The following is a 17,717-nucleotide window of genomic DNA, read 5'->3' as shown; positions in this document are numbered from 1 at the left end:
GTCGAAAATGTAAATTTCATAATGACGGGTCCAGTATGGCGACTGTGTGACCCAAAAAACTCCCGTGAATCGAGTTTTACTGACTGTAACAAAATTTGCCAATTTCGTAAAAATGGTTGTTATTTTGTAGGCGTCATTTTGAATTTTCGAACTCTGACATCAGAATCATAATCATCAGCAACCCTAAAAACTCTCGTAAATCGACTTTAATGCTTATTGTATCAAAATTCTCAAATTTCGTAAAAAAGATGGCTGCCATTGTGTAGCCGCCATTTTGAATTTTCAAATTCTGTTATCAGAATCGTAATCAGTGACTTCAAAAACCACATATTCTCTTTTTATGCTAGTTGAGAAGTTATCCCAGTTACTCAGAATCTATAGACCAACATAATAAACTCCATTTTTGCATATTTTGATATTTTTTTTTAAATTAATTTCTGCAAAAAATCTATTATTTAGTTCAATGTTTGAGATACCCGCACAAAAAATTTTAGATCTCTAGTACTTTTAATTCAAACAGCCAAATTTATTGTAAAAAACGAGATTTTCGAGTTTTAATTGTTTATAACTAATAAGTAATTAACAAATTCACATAACTTTTTGAATAAAATCCAAAATCCGTATTTAGATGTCAACGCTAACTAGAAATCCAATAAAAACTTAGAAGAAGTAGGTGAGACGTATACGCCCACTCCGTCGCAAATGGTAAACATTAGTTAGAGCTGTGTCTGCTATCTCTATTCACCGCATTAGCTAAAACAGTAGGATGAAAAAGGGTGCGTTGTACAAGCCGAGTTTTCAACGAAATAGTGTGGCATCATGACTAATGAAATGGATAAAAGCTAGTCTACCCTAAGTTGTCGAAAAATCCCGGGCAAATATCAAACACGTTGGTCTGGTCGCTAGACTTGTCCAATTTGATTCAAATTTAAAGCAGATACCCCTAGTGGGAATGAATATCGAATGATAGCGGGGACAGTGTATTTGGTATTATATTAAATTGTCAGAAGTCCCTCCATACAACTAGACTTCCCAGTCATGTCGCCATGGAATGTTGTCGAGTGAGCATCATTTTTATGGGTCCAACTGAAGGCGTGGACCTAGGCTGCTATGATCCAGAGTAGGGACTTCCGAACATGATCGATCCATGATTGCGCGAACACGGACGCCAAAACACTAAAAACCAAACTTTTTTGTTAAGTATTGGGGCCTTATGCATAAAAAAATCTGGTTTCACCCAAAAAAAGCTTTGTAAAGTATCAAGCGTTTGTGTCTCTTCCAAAAAAATTGAAATTGTTGTCTCCTGTTCGTTCATTATTATTCAAAATAATTGTTCGTTAGTACACTAATCTGGACGATTCATGAAGTCCAATGTATATTCTTTCTATCTTATAATTGAATGAAATTTGCCGACCATATCGTCTCTGAAAAAATATGGCACCATGTGAATGAACATAGAATCTATCACCATATGTCTCTATTCTCGTAAAACGCTCAATATTGGCAATCTTTCGGTTTTATGGCTACCAGAACTGCTATATCATTAGAGTAATGAATTTCCATGTCGCTTTAGTTATGTACGTTATGCGCAACAGCCCACTATGCTTTGGCGAAACAGCCCTAAAATAGCCAACAAACTCATCGTTGCGGCAGAACATTGCTCACGTCATGCATAAAATATTTTATAAATGCTGTCTCAGCCAGACATCATAGGCTCAAGACAATCTTCGCCTTTCCATTTAATCTTTCCGAGGTCAACACAGCACTTCTACTTCATGTGAATGCAACACGATAAAGACGATGCCTTGACAATGCGTCTCGATGGCTGAATCCATTGTCATACGTTATTCGATAAATTTATAGTTTGGCTTGAAATGCTTTGTTTTCTGCATGTAAGGAATTATTTTATGCTGTTGCTAAAATGGATTGTGGTTGCTTCGCAGCTTCTTTCGTCGCATTGCGGGGTTATATGGCCGCAGTAATTGAGAATTTCATTTCTTACTGTTTTTTATAAAAAAAGATGTTCACTGTGGTACCAAATAGATCGGACAAACGAGATTTTGTTTTCAGAAAAGCTATATTCAATCGTCTGAAATCTCGTCACATCGCAATACAATTCTTACAATTTCTAATATATACTCTGAATACTATTTCAATTACTAATATATTTCACTTTGACACAGGTTTGAAATGAAAGACTGAATTAAAACATGTTCAAACTTTGTCTGATAAATAGTGTCATGACACAGGTACTGTGTCTTCCTGTAGAAATGTAATTGTTATCTAAGCAATTGTTGAGCCGAACTAGAAAACCGGCAAAGCCTTGGTACAACAATCTTAACTCGAAGTTTTCGCCTCCTGTTTCGACTAGTGACGGGAATTTTGAAAAATAAAATAGATTTTGCTACATAGATCTTTTTAATTCGAAAAAATCGATGTTGCCAAATACCAGGACACATGCTAGTGAACTTGGGTGATTCGTAGTTATGCCTAAGCTCGACCCTCATTAGCAGAAGACAAAAATTAAGCCCGTACGATATTAAGCCTGCTCTAATGACCCTGCCACTTCACATCCTTGCTCTCACTTGAGTACTATGGCTCTAATTTTCATAACATTCCCTACTCAGTAATCTCTAGCAAATTGAATGTCGTTAAAATGTAAAAAAGGTTGAAATAATATTATGGAAAATATTTAAATCGACTAAACAAGAAGCATATGTATACAGGACACTCAGGGTGACATGCAGTTAGTATGGGGAATATTGTGGCCGCAGCAGAGAATGGAAGGAATAATAATTAATAATCTTATATACCGCATATCGTCGCTGTTGTGCTATCTTATGACAAGCGCCATTTAGCACTTTTCGAGATAAACGATTTTTAAAGTTTGAGATTGAATATCTTAAAATTTATAAATGTTGGAAGCTTCTCGGAGAAGGCATTCGATGCTTCTATCTTTTCTGAAGTAATTTACTACAATTTGCAGACGAGACAGGCAATGTCGCCCAATAAAACACTGCACTAGGCCAATTGTAGCGGGCCGTGATTCTGAATGTGATATTCATTGTACGGTTCAGGTATGTGCGGACGTAGGGACTCGCGATCGCATGCATCATCGCGAAGGGTTCGAGCATTTGTACGTTAACGTGTTCGATCGCGTGTGCGTTTGTATGTCGCGTGTGCTAACGTGTATGTAACCTCGCGTATATAAAAATTATTTTATAACCGTGTGCAGTGAGATCTTCCATATCACGAGTTCCCGGCGATGTCGCCGTAGAGCGTGTGGTCTAGTGGATATGAGCTTTATTTTTTTGATTGGTCCAACTGAATGTATGGACCTAAATTACTAGAATGAAGGCTAAAGATTTCCGGACGTGACCGATTCATGATCACGCGCGTTTGCGGATTCGCGTTCGTAACTTCGTAAGTACTAAAACGTTCACATAATTACCGGAGTGTTATCAAGTTTGCGCGATCGCGGGCATAGGTGTGCGTAGATGATCGCGAAGGGCTTAAGCGTTCGTATGTTGACGTGCTTGTCGCGTGTGCTCGCGTGTATGTGACTTCGCGTGTATAAATTCGATTTTGAAACCCTGCATATATTCGCGGACCGTCATTCTGATATTTAGTTTGGTGTACGGATCACATTCTGACAGGGAGTGAGTTATCCCATATCACTAGAGTACCCGGTCATGTCACCATGGAACGTTTTGTCTAGTGGATATGGGAGCATTTTTTTTTAATTCTTCAATTTTATTTATTTTTTTTTAAATTAACATGGACCAAGACTGTTGGTACCGAGGATAGAGACTTCCGGACGATTCCGATTCATGATGGCGCGAACGCGGGAGTTTGTAGATAACCGCTTGAGATCGCGTTGGTAAGTTTATGAGCGCTGAGACGTTAACCTTATCACCGGGGTATAATCATGCTTGCGAATTGGTGGGCGTAGGTTGTTTAGAAAATCGCGAGGGGTTCTAACGTTTGTACGCTAACGTGATTTTCTAACATATTTGCGTGTGTTGTGTGTTCTTGAATGGTCGCGCGAACCGTGAGTCTGATATTAAATTTTCGGTGTGCGGCCAGAATTCTGGCAAAGAGTGGGATCCCTTATATCGATAAGCTTCCCGGTTATGTCGCCATGAGACGTGCCGCCGAATAGGTATGAGCGTATTTGCCCAATTGGTCCAGCATGGACCCAGGCTTCTGGGATCAAGGGTAGACCTCCGGACGTGACCGATTCGTAATCGAGCGCGCGAGGGCATTTTTGTAGGTTCCCGCTTGAGACCGCGTTTGAGAATGTGTGAGTGTTAAGATGTTGGCTATCACCATCTTTGCTGACCCAGCTGAAGGAGAGAGTAGAATGGCAGTATAGGATTCGAAAAGAAGAGATAAAAAACAATATATGAGAGACGTAATAGATAAAACAGGTACAAGATACAGCTAAAGTTATGATCATAACATGAAAGACATACATTAGTACTTCAAACACTACTAATACTTGAATACCCAACCACCACACATAGCACATCCTTTCTCAATTATCTATTTGTTACTAGTTGATTTTTGTTTATGAGCGGGTGAATAGAAGAAAGATAAAGAACGAACAGAAAAAGGATCCTATCAGCCCTCCCGGCCTCCTCGATACACCACTATCGAGGCGTATTGTAATCAACATCTTGAAGCGGGCTTCTTATATAAATATAATCTTGCGTCATAATGATTGGTGGATTATTGACATAAGAACTAATTAACCTCTAGTAGTAGCACTTGGTGCAAATAGAAACCAAAAAGAGCGAAGGGTCCTTATATTTAGATAATTCTATTTAGTCTATTGGGGCTTGATGATGTTTACATTACCGTCAATCCTCCTGCGAGAGGGATAAAGAAATGGATATTGATAGATAATAGAATAGATAAGATAATAGATAACACAGAAATAGATATTACATGCATCTAAACTGCTTTTAGGTGTGTGGTGATGTGGTTCACGTGGATTGGATTTCTTCAAAAACTACGTGTTTCAGTTTATTAAGTTGATCTAGTTGAGCATTAACTAGTGGCTGAACAGTATGTTTAAGAGAAGGTTCCATCCATAAGAGATTATCATCTCTGTTTCTGAAAACAGCGAATCCGATTCGTTATAAACGAGTGTTACTCGCCATCTTCACGAGCCAGAGCGACAGAGCGATTTAAGAGATAAAAACACCCACCTTCAGTATGATCATCTCTTATAGATGACAGTCCATCGATCCGAATCGAATGACTCGATCACTATGCTCAAGATCAAATGAGTTCCCGAACCAGCATGTTCCCCCATTTGAAAGTAGAAACATCCATATCAGCCGCCCGCCAAAACACTCGATCGAATGATTATTAGTCATGAGATTCAGAGGTCAACGAACCAGCACTCACTCGGATCTCCTACTCTTATCGACCAAGCAAGAGTACGCGCCCATTAGGCTCATCACTCAAGCCCAGGGATTTACAGTTTTTGCTTAAAATGTAAACCAAAGTCGCTCGCATACGTGTCATAAGTGTATATTGATGATAAAATATGTATGACGTGTCACAAATGTACACAGAAGATTTCATATAAAAATGAATCATAACTGATTCGTAAAATTATGAGTTAGAGATAGCTATGTCCAATACTATACTTTTCCATGCGATAGCAGCAATATCAGGTTACAAAATGATGATATTGTAACACAAAGTTTTCCCAATTTTCCTCCTTCATTCGGGAAAAACAATAAACAAAAGATGGTTTCATCAACAATTTAGAGACAATATATATCAAGCAATGTTATTGTTGTCTGGCGACTAGTAGAAACAAATATTCTTCTTGCATAATCTATCATTACATTTCGGTATACTTTCCAAAACTAGTGGAAATCTCCAAAGGAAATTTGTTCAATAATGTTGAAAATGTAAGCCAACAATTCCCAGAAAAAAACTATGGTAGGAAAAGTTTTGCTCCCGAGACAAGAACCTAGATAATGGTTATGGTTGATCTGCATAGAAATTAACTATGTTAAGAGAGACATCTGTTGGCATGATATAAGCTTTTTCGCTTATAGCAAGCCAACAAACTGAGAATGTTGTCTCTTTTTTCTTTGTCATAAGATAGCACAACTCGATCACTCGAGAAATTGGCACTTGTCATAATCGTGTTTCGCTATATCTCAGCAACCCAGCAGAATTTCAAAGTTCTGAAAACGCGACTTTATAGAGATTTTAAAATTTAGTAACACGGCATATCTAACTCAGTTTACCTCAAAATGGCGTTTGTCATAAGATAGCACAACAGCGACGATATGTATTAATCGCTTCGTCTTATGAAAACTGTAAGAATTTGAGCGGAGAGGAAAATATTCATAGTATTGTCCAACCAGCCATACTTTTATAAACATTTATTCTCGAGACGCCTTCGGAGATTTACCGTCACTCGTAAAATTTTCTATGTTTTACAATCAAATTTTAGTAAAATATTGTTCGAATGTTTTATAAAAAAATGTTACTATTATACAGATTTATCCTGACCCCTCCGTCCCTCCACCGCTACAATTTCTCAATAATAAATATATGTGAAGTAATATTTTATTTTCCATTTTCAGAAAATGGCACTTGATCATCTTTGGGTTACAATAGCTCATATATGTCTGCTATATAACACACAAATGTTCAGCTACTGGAGAGCAACCCAACAGCACGTAATTAGCTCTGGCAAAAACCGAAGCGGTGCATAGTGGGATAAATCTAAAAGAGACGGTCACAATTTTTTTGTCTTCAATGTCGTTCTTATGCTTAGCTGTCTTCCTAAGTGTTGCATTATTTGTTCCTCTGCTTATTTTGGAATATTCATTCCAATTTTTCTAATAAGAAAGAACCTGTAATACAATCAATTTCAAGTAGCATTTCTATTGTCATCCATGATACAACGGTTTTTGGCAGGTGGAATTGGAATTCATATTTTATTACACCTCAAATTTTCAACTTATTTTTTTGTCCATTTTTCATATTCTACGCATATTTGGAGTACGAACAGTGCCAACAATTTTTGTTGGCTCTTAAACATGTGACCATTATTTTTCATGAGGTAGAAAACAATTTCAATGCCTACCTATACACAACAGTAAAATGAAAATATGTTATGTGTATAGCTTTATTTGAATATTCGAAAAAAAATTAAATATGTCGAAAAAGCAAATGCTTTGAATTTACTTTTCCAAGATCCGCCCACAGTGCAGTGTGGCGCTCAATTTAAATTTTATCGCGCTAAAGTGAATCACGTGCGCGCATGGGCAAGGTAACGCCGATTAGATAGTAGCCCTCCTCGGCGAAACTGACTTTAAAATAACTGATTTTACAAGCTGTTACCTGTGTTGTAAAATTACGCTGTTAACAGCTGAATTTTTTATGTTTTGCTGAATAGATGTACATAAATTTCAAGCTTATCAACCAAAAAATGCAGACTTATAAATTTTGTTGCTACTTCCATCGTCTTTCCTGTTTCGTACATCGTAAATTCATATTCGATACCTATGGAACTGAATGCGAAACTAACGAAAAGATTAAAACGGATGGAATTTTAAAAATATTCTATTCTATAATTGAAATAGATTATCTTGAAATGGTTTGGATTTACACGATGTTTTGCATTAAGGAAAAATGGTGAGACATCATTAACTATTTAGAGCAGTTGTTAGAGCCAATCACCCCAACTAAACAGCTGTTTCTATTTTGAGTTAGAGGTTTGTCAACATTGTGTTAATTTGTTTAGTACCCATAATAGAAAGTTCATCGACCATACTAATTAAGTGATAGGAACGTATACCATTATTTTCCCAATTAGTAGATTTGACTGTTTAGCAGTTGTTACCTACTAAGTGCAAAAATACGCACAACCTTCGGTAATTAGTTTCGAAACATGATCTTAACCCTTGTGAAGGCAAACTAAACTCCTAACATTAAAGGGCAAGCCGGGCCTCTCAGGCCCGTCTAAATTCAAGCTCCTTTTTGCCGTTCTCATATAGAAAGGTTACGCAATCGGTCGAAATTTCGACTTTTTAACCGAGACCCGCAGGGCCAAATCTCTTATACCATTCGCCTCAGTTCGTCGAGGTCGTAAAATGTCTGTATGTGTGTGTATGTTTGTATGTATGTATGTATGTGGCAAACAATCTCACTGATTTTTCTCAGAGGTGGTTGAACCGATTTGTACAAATTTAGTCTCAAATGAAAGGTAAACCCTTCCCATCGGTCGCTATTGATTTTTTTTGTTGATCCGACTTTCGGTTCTGGAGTTACGTGTTAAAGAGTACAATCACACAGGAAATTTCCATAGAAACTGATACCACCATGATGTCCAAATGATGCAATATATATTAAAATATGTGCAACATTACTTGGCTTTGCGTGTCTAGATCATTAATGACCCACCGAAGGCACTTCGACCACATTGGCCAGCTATGGCGGTTCTTGATGCCCCGGGGGAACTCACCAAGTTCCTAAGATAATGTCATACCTATTTCTCAGCGAATTCTTTACCGATTTTTACAAGATTGGTTTCAAATGAAAGGTACAGGATTACCATTGGCTGCTGTTGAATTTCTAATTGATCCGACTTCCGGTTCCGGAATTACAGGATGATGAGTACGAACATGCAGCAAAACCCGATTTCAGCTTATAAGGCGATGGATGTAAAAAGGTCAAATTTTTTTTTTCCAAAAGGTGAGTACTCGGAAGATCACGTCAACTGTCGATTGGTTCTGAGCTCCATTTTGTTTGAACACGACCAATAAATGTTTCTGGGTTGCTATTAATTTCTTCTGATGCATAACCGGAGTACACATTCAGATTTTTCTTCCGAGTCTGCATCGGATTCATCGTCGGAAGCAATATCATTCACATCTTCTTCCTCGCTTTGCAAATCAGTTTCGGAATCGTCTGCTGTTGAATTTGCTCGAATTTCTTCCATTATTTCAGATTCTTTGAGACGATTGAAAACATGGGCATATAGTCTTATAGCCATTTCATTTTTTTGTTGCTTTTAGATCCTACAATTTGAATAATTACGACAACTATAACACAAAGAATAGACAACAAAAATAGACAATAACGACAGAGTTAGGTTATGTTGTATCTAAATAATTGTCAAGTAGACCACAGTGGGTGAAATAAAAGTATTTACCCAAAAAATATGACGCACGTCATTATCGTATGCTATTTTTACATTTCTTATATAAGAAATGTATATAATTCGCTCAAACTTTCAAGATTTTTTTCTTATAAGAAAAGGTAAAAAGATAAAATCAATCAAAACATGAAAAAAATTCCTACTAATATGAAGATGAACTCATCAAAATGTTTTTTTCAGATAAATATTAATGTATAAAACCCGTGGTATTCCTAGTAAATATTGCATGCACACCGGGCCTGCCAGGCCCGGCTTGCCTTTTTGTGCATGTAAAAAAATCAAACATAGCTGCGCTTCACTCCATAGATGAAAATTTCACAATTCTTTATTTTTGTTATAGATTTCAAAGCTACTTATCAAAATTTCCATGCCCAAGCTTATACTGCATACACATTTTTTTGTAACTAAAAAATTGTAACCTGCTGGGCCTCTGAGACCCGCTTGCCTTTTTGAGGGTTAAGGGGGCGGGGGTGACTTAAGGTTTTCAGTGTGAAAAAACACATTTTTTGCGAATTTTTTAGAACTTGCGTGAAGCGAATTTATCAAAACTTTTATACATTATAGTGTATCATTTCAATTACATGCTGTAATTTTGCTATGCAAATTTGCGGTGTTACCTACCTGCCGTTCAAAAACCACTTAACCGATTTCTTTCAAACTTTGCTACTATCGTTCTATGTAAAAAATACATAACCCCTACGTTGAGTTTTCGAGATACATTTTTAATTAGGAGGGTTTTTTTACTCATTTTAAATGAAAATTTATATTTTTCACGAAAATTGCAGCCTTTTTATGAGTAAACACCCCCTTAATCGAAAAATTATCTCAAAAACTCAACGTAGGGGTTAGGTATTTTTTACATAGAATGTGTTTGAAAGAAATCGGTTAAGTAGTTTTTGAATGGCAGGTAACACCGCAAGTCATGTTTTACAAAAAAATTCGTCACCGAGTCGTTTGTCGATATTTTTGCATGAAAAAATTACAGCATGTTATTGAAATGATACACTATAATGTACAAAAGTTTTGATCAATTCGTTTCACGTAAACTTCTAAAAAAATCGCAAAAGAAAGGTTTTTTCAACGTTGAAACCCTTACCCCCCTAAGGGGTTATAAATATTGAGGTCGGTAAAAAAAATCTAATTTTTTTATCCTTTTATCTTAAAGCATAGGTTTTTAAGAAAGTTGTCCCAAATGGTTATAAAGATCCAAGCAGTAGGAGCAAAGTTTTCAACTGATTTCAAAAAAAAATTTGAATTGTTCGTAATTAAACAGCCGTGTCCTTGAATGATTCCATATTTTTGTCAAAATTTTCAAATCAATATAATGAATGTTTTGATATTTCTTTACAACTGAAAATAGTGGATTTTTTGGAAAAGTTGTCCCCGTTCGCAAAAACAAAAAAACTTGTTTTAATCCAACTAGTGGTGCGATTGAGCCTTCAAGAGCTGCTTATCACAATATAATTGTGGAAATGTCACTTACATTCTTATTGGACTTAGCACGTATCCCACGAGTACCACCAAAGTCGACGCTGACTCACTTTAAACAAAAAAGTATAGTATTAAACTAGCTTAATCTGCATGAGTTTAATGTTATATTCATGTGATCATATTTTGGGGAATTGGGTTTGAAGGAGAGGAGAGGATGCGTCAGAAATCCTTTTTCTTATTTCGGTAAGCGGGGTGGATGAAAAGAATGCGAGTGTGCGGGGGGTCAGGTGATGAAGGGGGAAAGGTGTAAGAGTAAGGGAGAAGGAGCGATGCAACACTCGACTGCATAGGGGCCGTACACAAATGACGTAGCTTTTTTTTGGCGATTTTTGACCTCTCCCCTCGTAGCATTTGGTCACAAAATTCTAACCTCCCCCTCGTACATAACGTAGCATTTACCTACTCCCTCCCCCTGGTACCATGCAAAACGGCCGGGGATGAAAAAAAATTACATATGTTTTCAAAATGTTTGCCGACTTTTATCAACATTTTCATTGTAACAGCAAATTGCGTGCAAAATAAGCCCATTTCATGACAAATATAGTGTTGATAGTTTTGTTTTGAATTTTATATGTCAAGGGGAGCATGAAGAGAAGTTCTCTCAGTTCACAATGATTCTAAACAGCATACGTTCATCTAAATTACTAAATTTTGTTTTGTTGGATCCGAAGTGAAAATTTAATTCAGCTTCCAAACTAAGTCTACTAGTTAGCAACATTAGCTAAGTAATGTAGCAAGTTAAATCCGCATACAAAATATTTTCGTATTTATGCAAACTTGTAATTCCGCGAATCGTAAATTTTACCTCATAAAAACCGCATCAAAAGTAACTTGTTTGAATTTAAATTTATTTCTCTTGGGAAAGGAGGATCATTAAATTGTTTTCTCTAAACAATGGGTTTTAAACATAATGCTACGTCGCACAACTTCTGGCCCTGCCCTCCCCATCGTAACACTTCATCACAAATTTGGTATACCCTCCCTACCCCCCAAAATGCTACGTCATTTATGATGGCCCCATATTATGCCTTACATTTGAGACCTGTTTTGTGAAAATCGGCTCAGTCATCACCGAAGAACCGATGTGACTTTATTTGTAGAATATGCGCGGAATACGGGACTTTCAGAATTGTCGATATTCAAAGAACGTTTGATTGGAAATCAGTGATCAAAGACTACGAATCAAAGTAATTTGGTGACTATTTCAATAGATTTTTAGTCTCCGAGGTATTACGATTGAAACGGTTTATGTGGGAAATTCCTGTGTGACCTTACTAATCAACCTGTAACACCGGAATTAAAAGTCAAAAGCGAATTAAATTCAATACCAATCAATAGGATTACTGTATCTTTCATTTGAAATCAAGTTTGTGAAAATCGATCAAGAATTCAAGGGAAATGTGTTTTTTTTCGAAATTGCATTTTTTTCGAAAGTACATCAAATCTCAACGTTTTGTGCATTTTAAAGTCATTTGGCATACAAAATACAAATTCGATTTTGAAATTTTCCCTTTGAGAATTTTTCATTTCAGTTTATATGGGAATTTGCTGTGTGGTCGCACTCTTCAACCCGTAATTCCGGAACCAGAAGTCCAATCAACAAAAAATTCAATACCAGCCGATGGGAAGGTTGTACCTTTCATTGAGACTAAGTTTATGCAAATCGGTCCAGCCATCTCTGAGAAACAGAGGTGACATTTTTTCCACATACACACATACATTAATACATCTTGGATTAATTGTCTACCTAATAGACAGGACAATTCTTATTTACACAACACTTTTACTACAAATACAAACTGCCGCAAATTGTCTAATAGCATCTACTTTTATATTTATTTACTGACTGACATTATGTATTGGACTGGTGATTTAAAGGTCCAACAAGTGAAAGAGCTATGCTTAATAGGGGAAGGGCATAGCGTAGTTGGTATATCTATTGCTTTGTACACAGCTCACCTAGGTTCGATTTCCAAACCCGCGCATAGGGTTAAGAGAGTTTTCTAACCTGAAAACGAGGCGAATAACCATAAACCCTCTATAATCGAAACAAACAAAAGAATGGAGATTTACCATAAAACTAGTAACAATTCGATAGTTGATGAACTCAGTTTATTCAAACTATCACAGATAATATTGCTTGAAGTTGTTTGCAATCCATCCATCCAATCAGCCTAAGCTATAACGGTTGGTCGGTGTTAAGTTAGACCGGACTAATTTATTGATTAATTTATTGATTTCGCGAAAAACGAGTTTAAAGTTTGGAAGTTTGGATCGTAGCATTGTAATTGGAAATTAATTTTCGCCATAATTGCTTATTGTTGAATATTTCAAATCTGGCAAAAGTCGACTGTAGATGAAGAATTTCTTTGTCCAGTGCCATCATTATCTAATTTTTTGATGTTTTGCGACTTAGTCTGGTCTGATTTAACACAGACCAGTTTTAGTATCGACAAAATATAGGATGTTCGGTCGTTGGGAAATTTATTATTTATGCCATAAAAACACCGTGCAAAAAGACCACCAAGATCGTGACCAAGCTCCTAAAATAATAAACCTTGTATTGTGTTTCCACAAAACTAATTCACGTCAAAAAAACATGGCGTTGCACTCGAATGTTCGGTTCGGTTACTGTGATTATTTCTTGAATACGCTTAGTTTTTTATGATTATAGTTCATAATTTGGGAATACACTAATTTGTGGTAACTATATCGACTAAGGTAAGAAGATTTTCGCTGCGACCGAAATCCGGAAGTGTCATTTTTATTTTTCAGTTTTGTTTTCAAAATGCCCATCACTAAAATCCCAAGTTCCGACACGTCGTGCTACGCACATCGATTTTCAGCGCACTACGTGCGTTGACTTCCACTACGCTATGTGACTGCTTATGTCAGTGCACATGCGGACGTCCTTTCGACCAAAGAGGTTCCCGTTTCATAAAAGTACCTCTTATGTTTTAGATTTAAACAACCAGTCAAATTGAATGAATAGTAATTCAAATTGAGCAAAAATATTTTTTTATTAGCTAGCATTCAACAGTTTTACATGACATAGCTAAAGCTACGTGGATAGCAAATGAGTAATGTGGTATCCACTAATAATAATAACAAAATACTTTTTAAAGACAAACAATGACTAAGGGACTAATCCAACGCTTACAGTTCACGTTTGTGTAGAATATATTATCATAATAACATTTACACGCCTACGCATTGAGTCAGGTACCAAATATGGTCCACCAGGAATACAAATTAAAACGCAATATGAATTTAATTAATATTCTTGCTTTGGTATCGTGAGCCATACAAGCAATGAAGTATGTATAGTTAACTGATCTGATGAGCTTTTAAAATTTAGCTGGGCGATGTTTCTATTATCACCCTACCCATTTGAAGCCGTTGGTTGGAGCAGCGTCTGCCATCTTTGTTCAATGCATTGGGTCCAGTGATGCAAATTTTCATTTTCAAATGCCAACTTTCAGTTCAATTCACCGCAGCCATGATTCAAAGTCAAAGCCTCCCTCAATCATCCACTTTCAAGTTGGCGGGATTTTTATGCCTAAACCGTACGTCATCATTTCAAACTGATGCTTTTTCATTCACCAACCAAACTTGTCATCTGATCTGCGGAGGCCAGTTTAGGTTAAGTGTTGACATGTTTTGTGTTTTCAAGCTAACAGGAACAGTAAGAACTATGTTCAGAGTAGTATTGCTTGAAACCCCTAGTCAATATCCAAGTAGAGAGATATTCACAGGGCCAATGAAATTGAAAATGAATGAAAAATGATTGAGTAGCTCGTCTGTTTGAATGAATGAGTGATACGAACAACTGCATACTGAACATAGTAGAACATGATTTGGGATTTGTTCCTCCTTCAAGTTTAAAACAACCAGACTTGCAGCTCTGATTGAGTCAAATGGTAGGGCAGCAAATGGGGCACTCGATTCGAATTTTCGTTGCGCTCAAACACGACCATTTCATAGTTTTCAAGACATTTGTGCTATTAGATTGGTTCTTAAAGCGAAGCAAAGCTATTGATGTCAATTTATACGCAGACCAAGTAATAGGACGAAAATAGACCCTTTACCTTATATAAAATAAATCCGATCCCCATATTAGAATATTTTCAATCTAAGCACTATTAGCAAAAAAATCTACATTGCAAAATTTTAATGAAGTTTACATAGAAATTTGTTCTAGTTGAGAAGGATTTCTCCAACCTCTGCGATTGATGACATTATTGGACTGTGAAAAACTAGGACGTGATAATCGAAAAATAAAAGTATATTGCACTTCTTATGCCTGCATCTGTTGGTTCTCACCATCTGATTTTAACAGCACGAGTTAAGAAATTATAAATCGGCCATACCATTGCTATAATATATCGTGTAAACAGCGGTACATAGTAGATAGCTACACTGATTGATGTGCATTATGTCATACCTGAATGCCAGAACTTCCACGCCACGCATGCGTCGAATGATGGACACGTCACTTAGTTCACTCCCCCTGTGAAGCAAAAGAAAGAAAACGGTAGGTGAAAAGGATATTGGAAGGATGAATCAAAATGTCTGTCATCGCTATAAATACTAGGAGAATGATTTATGGTAGATATATCATCGCTGTCGTGCTATCTTATGACAAAGTCATTCTGGGACAAACTGAGTTAGATATGTCTAGAGTTTCCATCCCGGGAATACTGGTGTTTTTGCAAATCCCGGGATCTTACGGTTACTTATTTCCGGGACTCGGGAATCTCGGATAACGTTTTTTTGCAAGAGATTTATATTCTTTTAAAGAAATGTAGCAGAAAACTTCTGCTAAAATTTTATTTCAGCGGTTATGGTCAATAATACTTTGTAGTCCCAGTTCGGGATATGCTGGCCAATCAAGATCTCCCCTATATGTCCCTTATTTACATCTTTTTAACCCTCAAAAAGGCAACCGGGTCTCAGAGGCCCGGCACGTTACAATTTTTTAGTTACAAAAAAATGTGTATGCAGTATAAGCTTGGGCATGGAAATTTTGATAAGCAGCATTGAAATCTATAACAAAAATAAAGAATTGGGTAATTTTCATCTATGGAGTGATGCGCAGCTATGTTTGAATTTTTTACATACACAAAAAGGCAAGCCGGGCCTGACAGGCCCGGTGTGCATGCAATATTTACTAGGAATACCACGGGTTTAATACATTAATATTTATCTGAAAAAAACATTTTGATGAGTTCATCTTCATATTAGCAGGTTTTTTCATGTTTTGATTGATTTTATCTTTACCTTTTCTTATAAGAAAAAAATCTTGAAAGTTTGAGCGAATTCTTTACATTTCTTTTATAAGAAATGTAAAAATAGCATACGATAATGACGTGTGTCATTTTTTTTAGGGTAAATACTTTCATTTCCCCCACTGTGGTCTACTTGACAATTATTTGGATACAACATAACCTAACTCTGTCGTTATTGTCTATTTTTGTTGTCTATTCTTTGTGTTATAGTTGTCGTAATTATTCAAATGGTAGGATCTAAAAGCAACAAAAAATTGAAATGGCTATAAGACGATTTGCCCATGTTTTCAATCGTCTCAAAGAATCTGAAATAATGGAAGAAATTCGAGCAAATTCAACAGCAGACGATTCCGAAACTAATTTGCAAAGCGAGGAAGAAGATGTGAATGATATTGCTTCCGACGATGAATCTGATGCAGAAAAATATGAATATGTACTTCGGTTATGCATCAGAAGAAATTAATAGCAACCCAGAAACATTTATTGGTCGTGTTCAAATGAAATGGAGCTCAGAACCAATCGACAGTCGACGTGATCTTCCGAGTACTCACCTTTTGGAAAAAATTGACCTTTTTACATCCATTGGCTTATACGCTGAAATCGGGATTTGCTGCGTGTTCGTACTCATCATCCTGTAATTCCGGAACCGGAAGTCGGATCAATTAGAAATTCAACAGCAGCCAATGGGAATGCTGTACCTTTCATTTGAAACTAAGTTTGTAATAATCGGTAAAGAATTCACTGAGAAATAGGTATGACATTATCTTAGGAACTTGGTAAGTTCCCCCGGGGCATCAAGAACCGCCATAGCTGGCCAATGTGGTCGTATTGCCTTCGGTGGGTCATTAATGATCTAGACATGCAAAGCCAAGTAATGTTGCACATATTTTAATATATATTGCATCATTTGGACATCATGGTGGTATCAGTTTCTTTGGAAATTTTCTGTGTGATTGTACTCTTCAACACGTAACTCCAGAACCGAAAGTCGGATCAATTAAAAAATCTATAGCGACCGATGGGAAGGCTGCACCTTTCATTTGAGACTAAATTTGTACAAATCGGTCCAGCCACCTCAGAGAAAAATCGGTGAGATTATTTGCCACATACATACATCCATACATACATACACACACTCACACATACAGCCATTTTACGATCTCGACGAACTGAGTCGAATGGTATAAGAGATTTGGCCCTGTGGGTCTCGGTTAAAAAGTCGAAATTTCGACCGATTGCATAACCTTTCTATATGAGAACGGCAAAAAGGAGCTTGAATTTAGACGGGCCTGAGAGGCCCGGCTTGCCCTTTAATGTTAGGATTTTAGCTTGCCTTCACAAGGGTTAAAAACGATAAACATCCCAATTTAGCCCCTCTCTCTTATTTCTCGTTTCCAGAAGCTCCCTGTCCTTCCTTGTAGACCCGACCAGTGCCAGAGTGCCACTATGCGACCGCCATCGCCCTGCGTAGAAGGAAGCTAAAGAGAGAGCGACTCGATGGTCTGATAACTTCCCCGCGGGTCTGAAGAATACCACCCGCCAACCCGGTACTCGACGACCTACTGACAAGGCACTGTGTCGCTGATCTCCCGTTTGCCCGAAAGTTACAAGTTCTGCTCTTCTCTCCATGTCATCATATACGCCTTCTCTCCCCTGCCCTTGATACAACTGCTGCTACACCGATGATGGAAATAAGCCCCCCTTTGAATATCTTAACCAAGCATAAGTCTCCTTCAAAA

General features: G+C 37.0%; 1 protein-coding gene across 5 annotated transcripts in view; it reads right to left on the bottom strand.

The window, feature by feature from the left end:
• The window catches only part of LOC131686711 (uncharacterized protein F09G8.5), a 67,711-nt gene that overhangs the window by 32,260 nt on the left and 17,734 nt on the right, over nucleotides 1–17,717 (bottom strand). For all 5 annotated transcript variants that reach the window (XM_058970633.1, XM_058970634.1, XM_058970635.1 and 2 more), the window contains one exon: nucleotides 15,135–15,200. In XM_058970633.1, the coding sequence (XP_058826616.1) occupies nucleotides 15,135–15,200 (66 nt within the window). The remainder of the gene's footprint in view (nucleotides 1–15,134; nucleotides 15,201–17,717) is intronic.

This window comes from Topomyia yanbarensis, chromosome 3 (genome assembly GCF_030247195.1).
Source record: "Topomyia yanbarensis strain Yona2022 chromosome 3, ASM3024719v1, whole genome shotgun sequence".
In the NCBI taxonomy this organism is placed as follows: domain Eukaryota; kingdom Metazoa; phylum Arthropoda; class Insecta; order Diptera; family Culicidae; genus Topomyia; species Topomyia yanbarensis.
The sequence above is the reverse complement of the archived record's forward strand: the minus strand, read 5'-3'. Positions and strand labels throughout refer to the sequence as shown.